We start from the raw sequence: 18341 nt of genomic DNA, 5'->3' as shown, positions 1-18341 counted from the left end.
CACGCTGTGTCTGACTGCTGGGGCCCTGGGGGGCGAAGCTGGGACTGCGTAGGGCACGTGTCCCTCAGCTGCCACCTTTCCAGGGGGGCAGGATGCCTCTTCCTGCCATGCTCACAGCCCCCCCAGGCGCTGGGCAGGGCGAGCTGCAGCCAGGCTCTGGGGGGTGTCTCCTCCAGGGGCAGGGGGGGTGGTGCTGGGGGGCAGTGCTATCTCTCCCCCCTCCTCCCCCCCTCAGACCTGGTGTGTTCACACAGCTAAGAGCTGGCGGGGGGAGGGGACATGGTCCTTCCTGGTTCCTGCCATTGGGGCCAGGCAGGTCAGCGTGGCTAGTTGCCCTTCCTCCTCCTCCTCCTCCTCCTGGAGCCTGGCATGAGCCGAGGGGGGTGGGGGGGGTAGAGCTGCCCCAGGGCCGGGGGTTCCTGCCACCATCCTCCCCCACCAGCCCCGGGCAGCGGCGTTCAGCGCTGTCAGCGCCCCTCTGGCGCCCCGGGCCGGGAGCAGCCGGGACCCCCCCCCCCCGCCAGGCTGTGACCCCGCGGGGGGGGGTCCCGGCCCGGGGGCGCCAGAGGGCGCTGACTGCGGGCGGGGGGGTCCCGGCTGGGACAAGGCACAAGCACGTGGCCAGCGACCCGGCCTGGGAGCCCCGCCCCCTCGGCGCTACTGCCTCCGGGAGGCGCCTAGCGGAAGTGACGTCACTGCGCTCGGGCCGTGGTGTCGTCACTTCCGCGGCTGCTTGGGCTTGTGGGATTGCAAGATGGCGACGATCAGCGGCGTCCGGGCAGTTGCCGGGGTGAGAGGCGCGCGGGGGCGGGCGGGGCCTGGGCTCCTCCCGCGGCGGGGGGGCGCGTCGCCCGGGACTGGGGGCGGGGAGTGAGGCCGGGGTCGGGCCGAGGGGGGCAGGCGATGGAGGCGGGGGGCGGATGGGACGGGAGGGAGGGCGGGGGCGGGACTGGGGGCGGGGCTGAGGGGGATCAGGTGATTGGGGGCGGGGTCAGGGGGCTGGGATTGGGTGGGGCGGGGCGGGCAGGGGAGGGAGGCTGGGTGGCAGGTGGAGGGAAGGGCGGGGTCAGGGGACGGGGGGGGGTGGGTAGGGGAGGGAGGCTGGGTGGAGGGGAGAGTGGGATCAGGGGGCTGGGATTGGGCAGGGGAGGGAGGCTGGGTGGAGGGCGAGGGGAGGGGAGGGAGGCTGGGGGCGGGGTCAGGGGACTGGGGGCGGGCTGAGGGGGGGCGGGCAGGGGAGGGAGGCTGGGTGGCAGATGGAGGGAAGGGCGGGGTCAGGGGACGGGGGGGTGGGTGGCAGATGGAGGGAAGGGCGGGGTCAGGGGACGGGGGGGGTGGGCAGGGGAGGGAGGCTGGGTGGCAGGTGGAGGGGAGAGTGGGATCAGGGGGCTGGGGGCGGGCTGAAGGGGGGCAGGCAGGGTAGTGAGGCTGGGTGACGGGCTGAAAGGAGGGAGGCCGGGGCTGCGGGTTTCTTATTCTCTGCCTCTTTCCCCTGCAGGCTGTTCTGCGCGCCCAGGGCCGCGGGGCCTGGAGGACCCTCAGCGCCGCCTCCGCCGCCCCCCAGCAGACACTGCGAAGCCAGGTGAGAGGCCACCTTGTACCCACGTGCCCTAGCCCAGAGTGGGGAGATGGCGCCTCCCATCCTCCCCCGCTCCCCTGGGGAACGCTGTGGGAGCAGGCGACGGGGGAGACACAGTCCTTATTTCAGGGGGGCCAGGTGGTGCTTGGGAGGGTTTATCAGGTTCACTGCAGCTCTGCTGCCAAGTTTGGTTCCTGGCTATTCTGTTCTTAACCTATTTAGGCCCTTGTTCCGTGCTCATCACCCTAGTAGCTAAGTGCCTCTCAGTCACGCACTGAGCAATGTGCTCACATATCCCGCATGTGGTGTTTGATCTCCCAGCTGCTAACGCGGGGGCTCTTCCGTGGATTTGGTTTTCAGGGGGCTGAGTCTTTCTCCAGCACAGAGTCAGATGGGGAGGGTAGCGGGTAGATGGATATTTCTCTCTATTCAAGGAGCAAAGATGCAGTGACCACAGCAGAAGAAATGAAGTGCAGAGGATGCATTAAAAAGCCACAGGAAATAACACGGAAAACACTATGTGGGATAACATGGACTCATCTGGAGAACGATGAGGCAGGGGCTGAGAGAACCATTTAGTGGCTGCTCTGTGCAATGAAAGGGTAGCCATTGGTGACTGCATCTTGAGGATAGAGCTGTGATTGTAAAGGCCCTAGTGTTGCCAACTCATGATTGTATTGTTTTTCTGATAGTACCTGGTGTTTTTCTTAAAGCCCAGCACCTGATGTCAAATGTTAGCAGCTCTCATTGTGCAGAGAAGAACTTAAAATTGTGAACCCCAAATGCTCAAAATCCAGAAGGCAAAGAAAGAACCCCAGATTATTATTTAAATGTTAAGACTTTTTTTTTTTTTTTTTTTAACCCATGACTTTTTGGAGCTTTGCCCTGGGTTTTTGAATGCTTGGGGCTGGCAGTACAGAAGTCCAGAGAGGATAATTACGAGTCCTGACGTGGAGTTTACATATGGGGAGAGATTGCAAAAGCTCAGGCTGTTTAGTCTAGAAAGGAGAAGACCTATAGGGACTTGACTGATGGGATTTATGACTTCTTGTGGAAGTTGGTTAGTGCCTTTTTTTAAACTTCGTCTCATGGGTCACTGAATATTAATGACAGGGAAATTTAGAACAAATAAAAAGAAATTGTTTATACAGAACGTGGCTAAATAATTTATAGACACATAGGATCAAGGTCAGATTTTTAAAAGGGCTGGCTAAGCTTGTAACTAAGACCATTCTGTAGAAGTTTGTGCTGAAATGGAGTAATAAAATCCCATGCTTCAGGATATCAACTGATCACTACAGTTATTAGGATGGGATATTTTGCCCTATATACAACAGTGGCCAGGTGTACTAAGATTTTTCATCTTTCTTTAAAGCATCAGGTGTTGGTTGATGTAGGAATGGATGGACTAATGGTCTCCTGTGTTAAAGATGGGTGCCCCGGTAGTCTTTGTCTCTTTCTCCATCGTGGGATGAGGAAAAGTTTATACAAAATCTCCATCTCAAGTGCTTGTTCTCTGACTCTTTAGCTTGTGATGCCTGTTGACTGACATTAACTGTAACTCTTATATATAAAGACACCCATTAATTTTGTATATGGGTGAATGTCAGGTGGTTTAAATTAAAGGTAAAGCTATCTCCTGGGTACAGGGAACAAATACCATGCAACCTCTGACCCTCTGTGCTACTTTCAAGTAGCAAGCTTTGCCCTGCGCATTGGGTCTTATCTGATTTAATCCATCAGAGAGAGTTTCATAGGGGAACTGAATGTTGCTACAGAGAGTCTTGGGTCAGTTTCTTCTGGAAGATTCCTGTATTCTCCTTCATCAGAGGCCAGGTGTTTCCCAGAGACATTGACCAACAGAGAGGGTCTTAGCAGCTCCCATTCATCCTTTGACCATTATAAGGACTCAAATCCTGGTACCAGCTCCACCAAGGGGATTGTCCCTGAGCATACCTGTGAGATCTAACGGCACTGATGACCCCCAATATTTTGAGAATGGCAATTCTCATCTTGCTGTTTCTGGCAGTAGCGTGAGAGCCACCTCTGACTGGGCTTGCTCTCTCAGAAGAGGTGGGTGCAGTATTGCAGGTAGGGAATGCGCTGTCCCACTCTTGTTGAGTGATATTGTGTAGGATAGTGGCAGGAGAATTAACCCCTCTCTATTTCCTGTTCCAGACAGAGATACATGAAGGGATGTTCAAGGTCACCATGCTGCCTGGAGATGGGGTTGGCCCGGAGCTCATGCATTCTGTCAAAGAGGTGTTCAAGGTAATGGCCACTTACTCCTCATTGAGACCGAGGGGGAGATGGAGAAATGACATAATGGCAGGAGTTGTCTTGCAGGGCAGCTGGATTGTGTATGTGGCTCCTGCCATATCCAGGCGGGATGTTCTCTTCCCGTTGCTCCCAGACGGTTGTGGATGGATAAAGCCATTTTAGTTCTTAAACCCTTTTCTGTAAGTTAATTGAAGCTCAATTCACTTCTTCTCTTTAGTGCTGAGGTAGGGTTCTAGACTGAGAATCCTGGAGGATGATGTCCCCTGTTCTCCCCAGAACAGGTTCAACATGGGTAGCAACCATGCCAAGCTTCCCACATATACCCCAGTGTGCACTGACCCTAACCTGCAAGGGCCCATTTCGAAGAGTGAGAAGATGAGTTCAGTTTCTCTGTCCCAGTCAATCCTCGTGTCTCTGATGTGACTGCCGAAAAAATCTCGTACCTGCTGTGGTGGTGTGTCTGATGTGGATGCTTGAGTCATCTACACCAGTTGTGTTAGGGGTTACAATGCTGTTGTTGCTCAAATGTTTGGAACCCTCTTAACTGTGTTTTAACCATACTCCCAATCCATCCTACAGTCCTGCCCTGACCAAGGGAGTAGCACAGTTTGGGGGCAAATTTAAAACACAGATAGACACTGGCTTTGTTACAAGACAAACCTGCTTTTAACCATGGCAGGAGCAACTGTCGTAAATGAATCTCCTGACATGGAGGTAGTTGTATAAAGTCTCGTCTGCACTATACTAAGAGACTGGACTGAGATCTGGGACCCAAGTAGTCATCAGATGGCAGAAACTTTCATTCGGAAAAATAATTTAAAATATTTCATGATTGGACACACAAAAGGAAATGACTGAATCTCTCCTAGTAGCTGTTAGGTTACTGGTCACCTCCCTTTGGGAAAAGAATCCAACTCCAGAGGAATGGCTCAAAAAATATAGGAGGTGGTTGTTATGGACAAATGAATACACCAGTTACGTACCCAGAAAACTAGCCAGAGGGCAAACAGATACTTTGGTATTTGGTTATCGTTTATTAAATACTCAAAATACATTCGCTTTCTAAAAAACCAGCACACCTCTCCAATTTTTTTGAATGTTAATATTTGATAGACATGCCTGGTTTGTTAAATATGCGTAATCAGAGAATTCACTCAATTTAATAAAATCACTGAAAATGACAAGTCCTGAGTAGTGTCAAGGTGCTCTCTCTAACAATGTAACACCCTGTTAGAGAGACCCATTGTTTATATTTCAGTATAATGTTTATCTAAACCAAAGTTCAGTGTTGTGATGATTATTGTTTGTGTCTGATAGTTACATGCCTAGGATTTGTAAACCTGTTATAACTTCCTAAACAAAGACATAGTTTCAAAAACAACAGCATTTCACTATGAATCTGGAGCTGGATTGAATAAGTGACCTAGAGATCAGAGGCTCTGATCCCATTCCTGATCCCTAAAACCATCCAGTCCCCCTCCTCCTCCCAGTACACACCATCCTCAGCCTATGCTCAGAGAGGAACCAGACACTTGAAGGTGAAAGGCTTCGTGTCCCAATCTCCTGATCCACCCAGTCACCAAGCTCATTTTGGCTAATACATATAAAGAGATTTAATGAACAGCCTCTGAACTCTTGACATCTGTGTCTGTATTGGGCAGGCTGCTGGCGTCCCTGTGGAGTTTGACGAGCACCACCTGAGCGAAGTGCAGAACATGGCGTCAGAGGAAAAACTGGATGAGGTTGTCGACTCTATGAAGCAGAGTAAAGTGGCCATTATAGGTATGGGATGGTGGCAGCTCACTGACTGCATCTGTCAGGTGTACACGGATCTTTGCCCACTCCATGCTATAGAATCTCCCCCAGCCTCCAAACCGCGCTTTCAGACTGTGGGGCTTTCTGTGGGCTGACGATTGGAGAAGGAAACCTGGTGCCAGTTTTCCTGATTTCTATCTCCAGCTCTGTGACCTGGAGAGGCTCACGTAACTTCCGTGCCTCAGTTTCTCATCTGTAAAATGAGACTGGTACTTATCATCTGACCAGCTGGGGAGTCTCAGGACCTTTCTGACCCTTGGATGGAAAGTGTTTGGCATGTTTAGTAATAAAAAGGGGACACTGAGGGTTTGTGATACTTTGGTGCAGGTAGATGAGGTGCTTCTAGGGTAATCTTACTGCCTCCCCACACAAGGGGGGGTCATGCTGCTGTCGCGTGTCAAGATGGGAAGGAGCAGAACAGCTTTTAGCTTTCTCTGCTCTGATGTGTTTCATATACCCGGGATCCCAAAGCACTTTGCCCAATGCCAGATCCACTGTGGTAGTGCAAGATCTGTGTAAAGAAGACTCAGCAGCCGTAATGCACGTAGCAGTGGCTCATACAGTGCAGGACCACTTTATCTTATGTAGTATCTTCTGTACAAACTAGCCTATGTTGGCTTATAGATCTGATACGAGGGCACTGCAGCTTGGAATGTTAGACCCTGCTGATGGCTGAGGGAGTATCGGGCAGGACACCGGAATTGTGCCAGATTCTTTAAAAAGTGCCTGGGGATTTCAGTCTTCTTCGCAGAAGTTGCCAAGGGTAGTTGTAGCAGTCTGGGTGGTCTTGTCTCCTCCAGCCAGCACTCCTAGTATCATCCTAGAGTCCTAGATTTTAAGGCCCGACAGGACCACTATGATGATTTAGGTTGACTCATTCATGCTGCAGGGCAAAAACCTTCACCCAGTGATTCTTACATAGAGCACCTTAGGGCTCAGATTTAAACACAAATCTTTTAGAATGAGAGCCAGTCTCTACGTAAAGACTTCAAGTGATGGAGGATTTACCACATCCGTTGGTGAGCTGTTCCAAAGGGGAATTACTCTGACTGCTAAAAAGTTGCATCTTATTTCCAGCTTGAATTTGTTTAGTTCCAACTTCCAGGCGTTAGATCTTGTTCTACCTTTGTTTGCTAGATAAAGAGCCCGCTAGTATCTGATGTCTTCTCTATGTATAAGAACTTATAGATGGAGATCAATTTGCCTCTTAATCTTATCTTCAGTAAATTAAATAGATTCAGCTTCTAAATATCCCGTGGAACTCTTTGCCAGAGGATGTTGTGAAGGCCAAGACTATAACAGGGTTCAAAAAAGAACTAGATAAATTCATGGAGGATAGGTCCATCAGTGACTATTAGCCAGGATGGGCAGGGATGGTGTCCCTAGCCTCTGTTTGCCAGAAGCTGGGAATGGGCGACTGGGGATGGATCACTTGATGATTCCCTGTTCTGTTCATTCCCTCTGGGGCTCCTGGCACTGGCCACTGTCAGAAGACAAGTATCCGGGGTAGCCGTGTTAGTCTGTATCTACAAAAACAACAAGGAGTCTGGTGGCACCTTAAAGACTAACAGATTTATTTGGGCATAAGCTTTCGTGGGTAAAAACCTCACTTCTTCAGATGCATAGAGTGAAAGTTCCAGATGCAGGCATTAGATACTGACCCATGGAGAGCAGGGAGGTGCTTCGCAAGTGGAGAACCAGTGTTGACAGGAGGCGGGATCCTGAGCTACATGGACCTTTGGTCTCACCCAGTCTGGCTGTTCTTGTGTTATCCTGACCAGGCATAAGTTCAGATTCTGCTGTGAGACTGGATCACATACTATGTGGCCCAGAGGTACCAAGGGGCCGGACCCCAGTGAACTCTGCGCATGTCGTGCAGCACTGTAAACTCCTTCCGCAAGGGTAGAAACCAAATCCCCTTTCCTCCCCCATGTCCCATGCTGTGGAGTCCGAGGGTTTATAGTAGCTGGTAGTTGATTTTGTACATGTGCTTTTTTTACCAGTTATGCTGACAGTTCTGTCATTACAGGAAAGATCCACACTCCCATGGAGTACAAAGGAGAACTGGCTTCCTATGACATGAGGCTCAGGTGTGTTTCTGTCTTGCATGTTCAAAGCCCCTGCACGTCAACAGAAGTCAGTAAGAAATCTCCTACTGCAAACGAGCTATTCAGGGTGTTCTGGACACCTCATTTATGAATGACATTCAGGCACTAAGTGCAGGGCAGGGGTGAAGTTCATGGGTTATCAGAGCACAAAAAGGCATCTGCAAAATCTTCACTGGCCAGACACTTTGTTGTTCTTACTCATGATCCGTTGACTCTGCTTCTTGCCGTGTCTTGGAGATCCTCCAGGAAAAGTCGGTAGGTGGGGTTCGGGATGACCGTTTATGGACACGTCTCACAGAGGGCCCAAGAGGCGTCACTGGAGAAGGGAAATGGGATTAGCAAGTGGCCAGCAACAGGGGCTAGGCTTGTATGGAAGAGTCTCTCTTTAAAATTCTGATCAAGACGGGTCTGTACTATCGCACGGGATTTATTACTGGCCTGGAGGTGGGAAGAGATCTCCTGATCCTGCTGTTCCTCTCACAGGCGCAAGTTAGACCTGTTCGCCAACGTTGTCCATGTGAACAGTTTACCTGGTTTTAAAACACGACACAACAACTTGGATCTTGTGATCATCCGGGAGCAGACGGAGGGGGAGTACAGCTCTCTGGAACATGAGGTAGGGGAGCCTCTGTCCTGCACCCCATCCCTTTCTGTGCCATACGGGGAGGCCAGTTCCAGGCCTTGTATCTGGTACTTCCCTGATGGCACAGCATTAGACCTTGGTGAGTTTCCCTGTCCTTGTGGCCTCGTCCTCGCAGAGTTTGGCTCACATCCTGCTTGAGTGATGGTGTTAGAAGGAGTGTGGCGATATGGGGAAGAGCCATCCTGTGTGATGTGGGTGTTTGGAGGGACAGACTGAAGAGGAGAAGATGCTTGTAACTAGAATGTGTGACAGCCAAGGGGGCAAAGAGGGGCTAGAACTATCTACAAGGACTGGAAGTGTGTAAAGCCCAAGTAGGAAGCGGGATCAGTGTGGAGTCAGGAGCTGTAACCAGGAGTGGTGGCGTGACTCCAGGGAAAGGAAAAAGGCCAGGGACTGGGAGAAGCTTCCTGCCAGCGTTCGGCTGGAGAATGGTCTCCCAAGGAGAAGTGGTGCTTTGGGGGACATACTAGTCTGGTCAGAGCCCTGGAGAAAAGACTCTCAGGGCCGATTCCACAGTGATGCCTGAGGAGATAGGCGGCCTTGAGTTCCTCAGGGGCCTCTCCCTATGGGGTCACGTGTTTGCTCGAGGGGATGCACTACATCTCTTCCTCTACTTTCCCCAAAGGAATCAGATGGGGAGTTAAACTCCACTTCCCTTGGAGCCTGAGCCCGGGGTCAGTCCAGGGGCGATAGCTGCAGGCAGTGCCATGAGGCTGGCGGGCCTGAGTGGGATCTCCTCGTTGGAGATCCCACTCAGCATCCAGCTGTGGCAGAGCACAGGGTTGTGTGGCACCTGGTCCAGCACAACCAGAGCCGCTAATGGGTTTCCGTCAATGTTCAGAGCGTGAAGGGAGTCATTGAGTGCCTGAAGATCATCACCCGGGACAAGTCGCAGCGCATCGCCAAATTCGCCTTTGACTACGCCACCAAGAAAGGGCGTTCAAAGGTCACAGCAGTGCACAAAGCCAACATCATGTGAGTGCGATGAGACGGGTCTGATAGCACAGGGACCAAAGTGGGTGTCTAGCAGTTATGGGATACGCAGCAGCTGCCACCCAGGAGCTCTTTGAAGTCCCCTCTCTGTCTCCTGGAAGAGCCTTTCCATGCAACTCGGAGTTGAGTGATGCTGACGCTTCCTTGGCATTAGTGCTCTTTGCACGTGCTTAAAACACCAGCATGGGTGTAACTGAGAGCCCAGCAGTGAGAGACAGTCGGGCCTGGCCGTGTGGCTGCAGGGTGTTGGCGGGGAGGGTGAGATGCTTGTTCACTCTCTGGGTGAAATCCTGGCCTCATGGAATTCATTGGCAGAACTCCCACTGACTTCACCTCTGTCTATCATCCATACACCTACGTCGGTGGGTGCAGCGCGACCTGCCCGTCTCTGAGCCGCTCTGGGTTCAGTTCAGACAGTGAGCGTTTTGAGAGGAACGGTCAGAAAGCGTGTTGGGTGGCTGAGTCCGTCGTCAGGCCCCTGCTGTCCCCGCAGGGGAAGCCAGGGCAGCCTGGAGTCTGTCACAGTGAATGTCTGTCGCTCTCTCCTCAGGAAGCTGGGAGATGGGCTCTTCCTCCGGTGCTGTGAAGAGGTGGCAGAATTGTATCCCAAGATCAAATTCGACACCATGATAATTGACAATTGCTGTATGCAGGTGAGAATGGCTGGCGGTCCCGTCCCCTGGGGCACCCCTCTGGTGCTGATCTTCTGCTTGAGCAAAGCAGGTAAAGAACCTAGCTTGGTAGCCAGCAAGCTCAGGTGCCACTTGGAATGCTGTCTGTGACCTGCCTTGTGAGGGGCGCAGTGTTCACTGGGCTGTCAGATCACCTTGTATCATGTTCTGTGTCATGCACATGGACTCCTTTCGGAGATATGCCAGGAGCTGTAGGTGCCCAGCACCTCTGGTGATCAGCCCCTCGGGACTAATTGCAGATAATCCCATCTTGCAGAATTCTGCTTGCCTGCAGGAGTGTTTCTGACAGATGAGTAAATTCTCTGTTTCACCATCGGTCCCCACAGGAAAGCTTGGAGGTACCCAGGGTTTGCAGGCTGGTACTTCTCAATGACAGTTTTGCCAGGTTTCTCTGATTTTCTTTCTGAGAGCGCGCAGGATCTCAGCCCTGGCGGTGGGATGTATGGGTGGGTGGCTTTATTTCAGTAATATTCCCAGTGCCTGTTGGTCCTCGGCTGCTCGGGCTCTGGGAGCAGCCACTCGTCTTGCTGCTGTACCCTGGGGACTCTTGAGGCAGCTACACTGTCATCTCAGTTCTCCTCTCAGCCCCGTGCGGCGGCCGAACCTGGGTGCGTCCCAAGAAGATTGTTTGCCTATTAATGCCCAGGCACTAATCTGTGAAGGTCATTGCTTATGCCCCTTGTTGGCCAGTCTGGGGCATGGGGAGATCTGCCCTTTGGGTGACCCCATCAGCACTGGTGTGCCCTGAAGGCCCCGAAGTGCTGCAGAGTAAGCTAGCCGTGCTGATCTGTAGCAGGGGGGGGAATGGTCTCATGCACGTCTACTTCTGTTCCCCTCGGCGTAGCTGGTGCAGAACCCCCACCAGTTCGATGTCCTGGTCATGCCAAACCTGTATGGAAACATCATTGATAACCTGGCTGCTGGCTTGGTGGGAGGCGCCGGCATGGTTCCCGGGGAGAGTTACAGTGCCGAGTACGCCGTGTTTGAGATGGTAAGGGACCCAGCTCTGCCACAGCTTCTGTCCCCCACTTGGGTGACTTCCCTTGCTCATCCCCTCTCCCAGTTGCTTTGTTCCCTGTCTCCTACCACTGGGCCAGGGGATCCAGAGAGCCCCTCCCAGGATGGGGCTGGACGGCACCCCCACACACACTCCCCCCACCCCTTCCCCCACACACACCACGGCAGCAGTGTAGAACATGGTCTGATTGTGGTTCTCTTCACGCAGGGTGCTCGCCATCCCTTTGCTCAGGCCGTGGGCAGGAACATTGCCAATCCCACTGCCATGCTGCTCTCCGCCGCCAACATGCTGCGGCATCTCAAGTAGGTGCTTGTTCTCGGATGTGCGCATGCTGCATTGCGTGTGGAGGGAGGGAGAGGGGGGCAGGGCATGCCGGTCTCTGGAGGGGGCAAGCCAGGGGGATGGGTGTGAATTCCACTGGCATACACAGGGCTGGAGCTGAAACGTTTGTTCTTTTTGCTAGCTTGGAATATCACTCCAATGTGATCTCCGATGCGGTGAAGAAGGTGATTAAAGTCGGTAAAGTGAGTACCAGGCAGCCCTGAGCCCTTACCTCTTGCCTGTCCTGGTCCAGAGCTCCTGGCGTATCTGCTTCCTTTCTGGAGCCTGCTGGCTGGAACTTCTTTCTGCTCGTGTCCCCGTGAGGGGGAGGCAGCGCATTGTTTGCCACTGGGTTGAGACTGTAGGGGAATTCTTTAGCCCGGGACTGGCCTTGCATAGCGTGGGGACTCACTGCACCAGAACAGACTGATTCTCAGGCCCTGTTCCACTCTTCTGTGTCGTTCTTACCTGCCCCAGACCGATTTCCTGTTGTGACGGCAGTGGAGATGTTTGGGCCCCACCCCAGGGGAGTTCTTGGGTAGAGTTCACTCTCCTCAGGAGAAATCAGATCCCCAGGCAGAGGTCACTGTCTCGCCATCTCCATGGCCAGGTTATCAAAGCTTCCACTGAGCCAAGCCGGCCAACTCGTTTGGGCTGTAGAACGGGACGCAGTTTGTAGAGGTTGCTGTGTTAGTGTCTCGCTCCCTGCTTGTCTTCACGCCTGATGCTGCTAGTCCCTGCTGGCTGTGGGGGCTTGGCACGCGTTAGTGTCTATTCCAGTTTGCAGCAGAGCTGTGGGGGGAGCGCAGGAGGTTTTCAGAAGGGGGATCAGGAGCTGGGGGAAGCTACTTTGCTGTCACCATGTTTCCTGTCCCATCTTGTGTTCGTTTCCCTGGGTTCACATCCACGTTTCTCCCTTTTTGTTTCTCCCCCTCCCTGTGTTGGATTTTTAGGTTCGGACGCGGGACATGGGCGGTTACTCCACCACCTCGGACTTCATCAAGTCTGTGATTGACAACCTGCACCCACACTATGGTGTCTAGGTCCCCACCTGAGTGTGGGAGTTCCTTGGACTTCACTCTGATCTCCGGCACCCATTTCTAGTGTACAAACCGAATGGACCTTTCTCGCCCTGCTCCCACCCCTAGGGGCGAACCTGTATCATGTCCCCCACTCTTGGGCTGCTGGAGCCAGCCCACCTGAAACCGCAACCCGAAGGGGGAAGGGACTCGCCTCTCCCCCAGCCCAGTTATCAGTTACCAACCTCAGTCATGGTCAGATGTTCACCACAAAGAGATGTGGTCTGAGTGCAGGATTGGGAGCCTGGGGTCTGATCCTGGCTCTCCCACTGGTTCATTGTGCAGCCCGGGGCGAGCCAGTTCACCTCTCTGTGCAGTAGGGATAGCGCTCGCCACCCTACGCTGCATGGGAGTTCAGGGTCAGCTAGGTCACCTTTGTACAGTGCTTTGAAGCTGGGAGGGGACAGCCTAAATATTCCACTGCTGCTCCAGCTAAGGCCCCCCTGCAGTGTGGCTGACTGGGGCTGTCACGTCCACGTGCTCTCGTCTCATCCCTGATTGCTGCAGGAGCATCTGCCTACTCCAGAGGGGCTTTGCTGTAGCTTGGGACCATCCGGGGTGGAGACCCCTGTCCACAAAGTGACAAAGGAAGTCTAGTATTGGCTTGGAGTGAAGTAGAATTTCATCCCTGTTAATCTGAACAGATGGAAAGTAGGAAATTTCAGTCTCTCCTGGTGTGTGTGTGGGGGGGGGGGGGAAGCTTTTAACTCTGTGTTCTCCTAACTTCATCCCCCTCCCAAGGGACGATGCTTTCCCCACTCTGTTAGCAATAAAATTCAGCACTGACCTTGGAAAGAAGTCTTAGGCACTGACCAGAGCTCGAGGGCAACAGGCCTAGCCCGCTCCTCCCAGATCAGAATGGCCCCACACAGGTAGGCTGACACTCCAGGACACGGTGATGTTTCCAGCTGACGCAGACCATCCTTGGGGCCTGTCTGTACCTCCAGGCTGCTTCTCCTTATGTCCTGCCAACCAGCCTCCCTGCTGAAACTCCAGCCCTTCCCTCTGGCTGGCTGCTGGGCAGTGCTCTAGGCCAGTTTGCCTGCCCCATGGGGTGCGCTTCAGAGCAGAGTGCAGTCCCCATTACTGTAGCATCGTCCTGCCTGTCGTGCACCCTGCCGCCCATCGTCGTTCCCTGCAACTCAGCGTGTGCTGGGCAGCCTTCCCCTTGCATTCGTATGGGGCTAAGCCGTGGGGTGCACCTGGGAGAAGCAGGGGGGTTATGAAGAGCGCGGGGCTCTGCAGTGACTTGTCACATTCCCCGAGAGAGCAGAGCAGCTGCCCTAGCCAGGCCTGTCTAAGGAAGAAGAGGCGCAGGCCCTGCGTGCTGTGCATGGGCCGCATGTTTAAAATGTTGCGTGAATGACGCGCTTGCTGCTTTGCATGCATGGTGTGCACTGGTGTCATTGACATGCCGGATGCCAGCACCTCCCCGCGCAGGCAGTCCTGCTCAAACACTTACACCCACGCGTGCATGTACACTAGTGGGAGCTTCTGAAACACTGGACCTAACAGTGAAGTCCTGCAGGGTTAAGGAGACCATGACCTCTTCCCTGGGTAGAATTCCAGCTGGGCCGGGGTGGGGTCTGGCTGTGGGGGAGACCGGAAGGACCTGAACAGCAAGGCTGCAGGTAGCTTGTAGGTGATGGATTAGGCAGGCAGGGCTGGGCCAGGCATGAACCTGCGGGCTCCCCGGCCCCTATCGCGGTGCTGGGTCGCTGCTGTGCGGGCTGGGAGCGCACTTCAGGAAATGCAGAATGTATTTATTGGGCTTTGTACTAATGCTCATGAATAAATTATCACACTCTCCCCTCCCTCCCTGCCTCTTCGCAGGTGCTGCGTGTCTCTGTGAGTCCTAGTTTCAGCCCTGCAGGCGGGGCTTTCCCCAGCGCACGTTACTGGGCACGGCACGAGGCACCCTCGGCCCTGCCCTGGTAGGCCAGTGCAGGAGCCACATTGCTCCGGAGAGAGAACCCGGCCATGCTGAGCCCTGAGCAGGGGGAGGGAGGGAGTTGGCCCCAGCAGGAGGGGAACTCTAGAAGCTGCTTTTTTCCTGGTGGGTGGAGGCGAAAGCGTTGCCTCAGGGAGCCAGCTGAGGGAGGAGCATGTCTGGGCCTCTGCGCAGGTCATAAGGATTGGCCTAATACCTCTGCTATGTAGCGATTCCTTCGGGGGGGGGGGGGGGGCGGCCCAGGAGTAGGAGAGCCTGGTACGCTCCGTCCCTGGAGTTCTGTGCCTGCCGTTTAACAAGTGTGCAATGTGTGTGCAGGTGTCGAACATGCACCTAGGACCCTGGTCACAGATCAGAGCCCCAGGCTGCCTGGTGCTGTACACAGAACAAAGAGATGGTTCCTGCCCATCTACGACCAGGCAGGTGGGGACTACAAGGAACCAATGAGAGAGTATTGATAGGCAGTGGTATCTGTGCCCCAGCCTCCTAACCAGTGTCGCGGGATTTCTTCTATTGGCGTCCCCTCGAAGGAGCGATGTGGAGGAGGAGGTGGTTTTGTGGCTGTTTCACAGGGACATCTTAAGGGTGAGGGCAGCAGAAGAGAGAGCAGGCCAGGGCGCCTTTGAAAATGTAGTGCTGGGTGCTGAGCTCATGGGCTGATTGGGGGCAGGAGCTGCTCCCTCGCTAGCGAATGGGATGATCGGTTGGGTGGGGACAGGCTGAGAAGGGCCTTGATGTGCCAGAGGAGGGCTGGGAAGAGAGGAAAATGGGCCCCAGCTGCACTCTGCCTGGGTCGAGGGGGGGCAAGAGGCTGGAGAGAAGGGCCTGGCAGGGGAGAGAGCCGGGGTGGGAATGGAAGAGGAAGGCTGAGGGCGGAGTTGGGTGGGCAGCAGATGGCAGCAGCAGTGAGGAGAGAAGAGGCAGGAGCAGGAGAGAAGTCCAACACGCCCACCACAGGGAGCGTGAGCAGGGAGCCCGCTGCAGAGGCTGCATCAGCCAGAGGGACTCAGGTGCCCTGTGCTCCAGGCCGGCTGCCCCCTCAGCAGCTTTGCGCGGGGGGGAGCAAGATGAGCCTGTTCAGACACTGGGACCAGTCAAAGCAGGGGCCGTCAGCTGCACGCGCCCCTGCCTGCCTCCGACTACCTGCTGGGCTCCCCTCCCGTCTCTCTGGTACTTTATTTAGCCCGATGAAGAGGGATGTCGGCCTGCAAAGCCCCTGCGTGTCCCCTACTACAGCCCTGGGGCAGTGCGGTCGGAGCCTGGGACGCGGTGGGGGAATTGCTGAGTAGCTCAAACGGATGGTAACTGGCCTTGTTACGGTTTGAAAGGGTTCGTACCAGCCCCTCAGGAAGCTGGTGCCGAGAGGGGTGAGGTAGGATCAGAGTGAGCGAGCCGACACCGGCACACCCCTAGGCCTGCCCTCCCTCCCTCCCAGGGCCAGTGGGTTTCTGGCCAGCCTGGTTTCCAGTCTCCAGCAATGAGGCTTGTGTCTCTTCTCACTCCCACGGGCAGGAAGAGTTACTCCTAGTGCTCGACCTCAGCTGCCCCCTTCATCCAATCCCATTCTTCTCCCTGCCCCCGATTGGGGGTTCCCCATCCCGGCTCAGTGAGCACTCAGGCCTGGGGTGGGCGGGCGATGTGACTACAGTGCTCAGGGGCATCACTCCCCACAGGAGGCCGTTACACTGACCTAAGCCCGGGTGTAGACAGCGCTAGCTCGTCAGGAGAATTCGCCCGTCGGCTTAGCTCCCGCCTCACGGGGAGGTGACGGACCCAGGCTGCCGGGAGAACCCGGGCAGAGGTTGTAGCTACTGTGAAGTGCTGTAGTGGCGCACGTGTAGACAAGGGGTCAGCAAAGCTGGAGCTAGATCTTGGCTTGCTCTAGCTAAGTCGATTCTCCCAGTCGCTCCCTGCCCCCCAAGCGAGGCCTGACCATCTCCTTGCTCTGCCCTGACGCTTGGCAGATGCAGCTCACAAGTATGTTACAGTTCTTTGCTCCTGTATCAAGAGCGCCAGCACCTCTGTTCCCCAAGAGTTCGGGGGGGGGGGGGGTTAAATGCTTGAGGGCAGGGTGGGCAAGGGTTAGAGTGTGATGGGACTGGAGGAGAGCTGCTGGGCACAGTGGGGTGTGTGTGCCAGGGCAGGGAGGAAGGCAACACTAGGTGGGCAGAAGACGGGACAGGGATTAGCATGGCAACCTGAGAGCAGGCGTTTGTGAACGCTTGCCTGGGGGGATGCTGGTTTCCATAGCGTGTGCGGGAGGCTGGCGCTGGGTTTACCTGCATGTGCCCAGCTTAATTGTGTGTCTCTGCTCATGTTTCTATTCGTGCTCGGGCTGATGGGCTCACGGCTCTGTCCTCACAGGTGTTTGCGGCTCCTACCCATTTAGTCCCCTCTGAGAGTGTCATTAACAGGCTGCAGTCTTCCCCTGCAGGCAGTGTCCTGCAGCAGCAGCGAGCCAGGCCCTGACACTGGCTCTTTCCCCTCCGCCCTTCGCGATAGGGCTCTTTATCATCACCCCAAGCTGTTTGGCGGTGGTGGCGAGCCTGGGCCCAGCCCTACACTGCTGGGAGTGGTTCTGCAGCTGGGCAGAACGCTGCCAGACTAAGGGGCGATGTCTAAACGGATGGAGGAGCAGCCCCGAGCGTGGGGGAAAGCCCTTGGAGCCTGGCCCCAGGGCAGGGCTCACCGCAGAGGTGAAGGCGGCTGGCAGAGCACACGGGCTGGAATGCTCAGAGGGCCCCTGCAGCGTACCGGTCTGCCGTGCTAACAGGTCCCACCCCTCTCGTTGCAGGTGCGGACGGCAGACATGGGCGGATACGCCACGTCCATTGACTTCACCCAGGCTGTGATTGCAGCCCTGGCTGACTAGGCCCCGCAGAGGCTGCAGTTCCTCCCGTGCTCCTGCTTGCTAATCCTCACGGCTTTGAATCCAGCTGCCTGGTAATTTATTGCCTTCAAGGGGGAGCGTCCCCGTGCACAGACCTGTCTCTGTCATGCACAATAAAGGAGCCTGCTGGCCACATCTCTTTCTGGGGTTTCTGCCAGGAGGGGTGCTGTTTGATCTCAGCCCTCCCTGCACCTGAGCCTATGGTGGACCCCAGAGCCAACACTAGGGGAGACAGAGGGACTGGGCATTCAGCCCACTCCGCCCCCAGGGTGTGGGGAAAGAATGTAGGAGGGGCTTATAACCAGTCCTTGGGAGAGTGCATCCCCCACTTCAGCAGAGGCCCAGCTGGGTGGGGGCATAGAATGGACATCAGCCCCTAGGCTGCTAGTTGTTAAAGGGTCACTCCAGTAGTGCTGGGGGGGAGGGGGAGCTGCTGGACTCAGCAGCCTCCACCTACCCCCACAGGGACCCCCACTCACAGCAGGAGAGTCAGACCCTTCCCTGCTCTCACCCCACCCAGGGCTCTTTCCATCCCCTTGTCCCAGGGCAGAGGTTGCTGCCTTCCCCCTGGGGGAGCAGAGCTCAGGCCACTGGCCAGGGGCTCTCAGCAGCACTGGTTGTAACATCTGCTCTGCATTTTGTCAAAGCCCCCCCCAGGCCTGGCTCAATGCTAAGAATTGAAACAAACACGAGGCACAACTGCTGTCTGACCCCCCACCCGCCTTCAGCCCTCTGGCCCCTGCTCATTGCTGTGCCATCTTTGAGCGGCAGTGACCTGCGCAGCAGTTACAGTTCGCGCGGATCACACACGACCCAGGCCCAAGCCGGACTAGATTCAGATGGGAAACCAGCCGGCGGTGATAACGGCTATAAAACTACAAATGCCTGGCGGCAGGTAAGGTCAAAAGGGCCCATGAGAGCAGCCAGTCTGTCCTCCTGCTTTCACACCATTCAACGGGACCTGGCTATCCT

The 18341-nt window shown here is 55.1% G+C and overlaps 1 protein-coding gene across 2 annotated transcripts; it reads left to right on the top strand.

The window, feature by feature from the left end:
* The first annotated feature begins 719 nt into the window (after positions 1-719).
* On the top strand, positions 720-17504 carry IDH3B (isocitrate dehydrogenase (NAD(+)) 3 non-catalytic subunit beta). Of its 2 annotated transcripts, none has more exons than XM_054031054.1 (12): positions 720-790; positions 1499-1582; positions 3758-3850; positions 5521-5641; positions 7704-7764; positions 8266-8398; positions 9267-9400; positions 9969-10071; positions 10955-11101; positions 11336-11430; positions 11592-11652; positions 17274-17504. In XM_054031054.1, exons 1-12 carry the CDS (start codon positions 755-757, stop codon positions 17349-17351), a joined length of 1146 nt encoding a protein of 381 aa, XP_053887029.1. In that variant the 5' UTR covers positions 720-754; the 3' UTR covers positions 17352-17504. The 2 variants fall into 2 exon arrangements, with proteins under 2 accessions (XP_053887029.1, XP_053887028.1); XM_054031053.1 differs by lacking the exon at positions 17274-17504 and adding an exon at positions 12403-14344.
* Positions 17505-18341: the final 837 nt, after the last annotated feature.

Source organism: Malaclemys terrapin, chromosome 5 (assembly GCF_027887155.1).
Source record: "Malaclemys terrapin pileata isolate rMalTer1 chromosome 5, rMalTer1.hap1, whole genome shotgun sequence".
NCBI lineage: Eukaryota > Metazoa > Chordata > Testudines > Emydidae > Malaclemys > Malaclemys terrapin.
The sequence above is the reverse complement of the archived record's forward strand: the minus strand, read 5'-3'. Positions and strand labels throughout refer to the sequence as shown.

What these genes read in the sequence shown, in the direction of transcription:
- IDH3B (XM_054031053.1), top strand. Translation starts at nt 755, where the DNA reads ATGGCGACGATCAGCGGCGTCCGGGCAGTTGCCGGG. An exon ending in GCGTCCGGGCAGTTGCCGGG is followed by an intron (nt 791 to 1,498) that starts GTGAGAGGCGCG and finishes TTTCCCCTGCAG; the next exon opens with GCTGTTCTGCGCGCCCAGGG. An exon ending in AGTACGCCGTGTTTGAGATG is followed by an intron (nt 11,102 to 11,335) that starts GTAAGGGACCCA and finishes CTCTTCACGCAG; the next exon opens with GGTGCTCGCCATCCCTTTGC.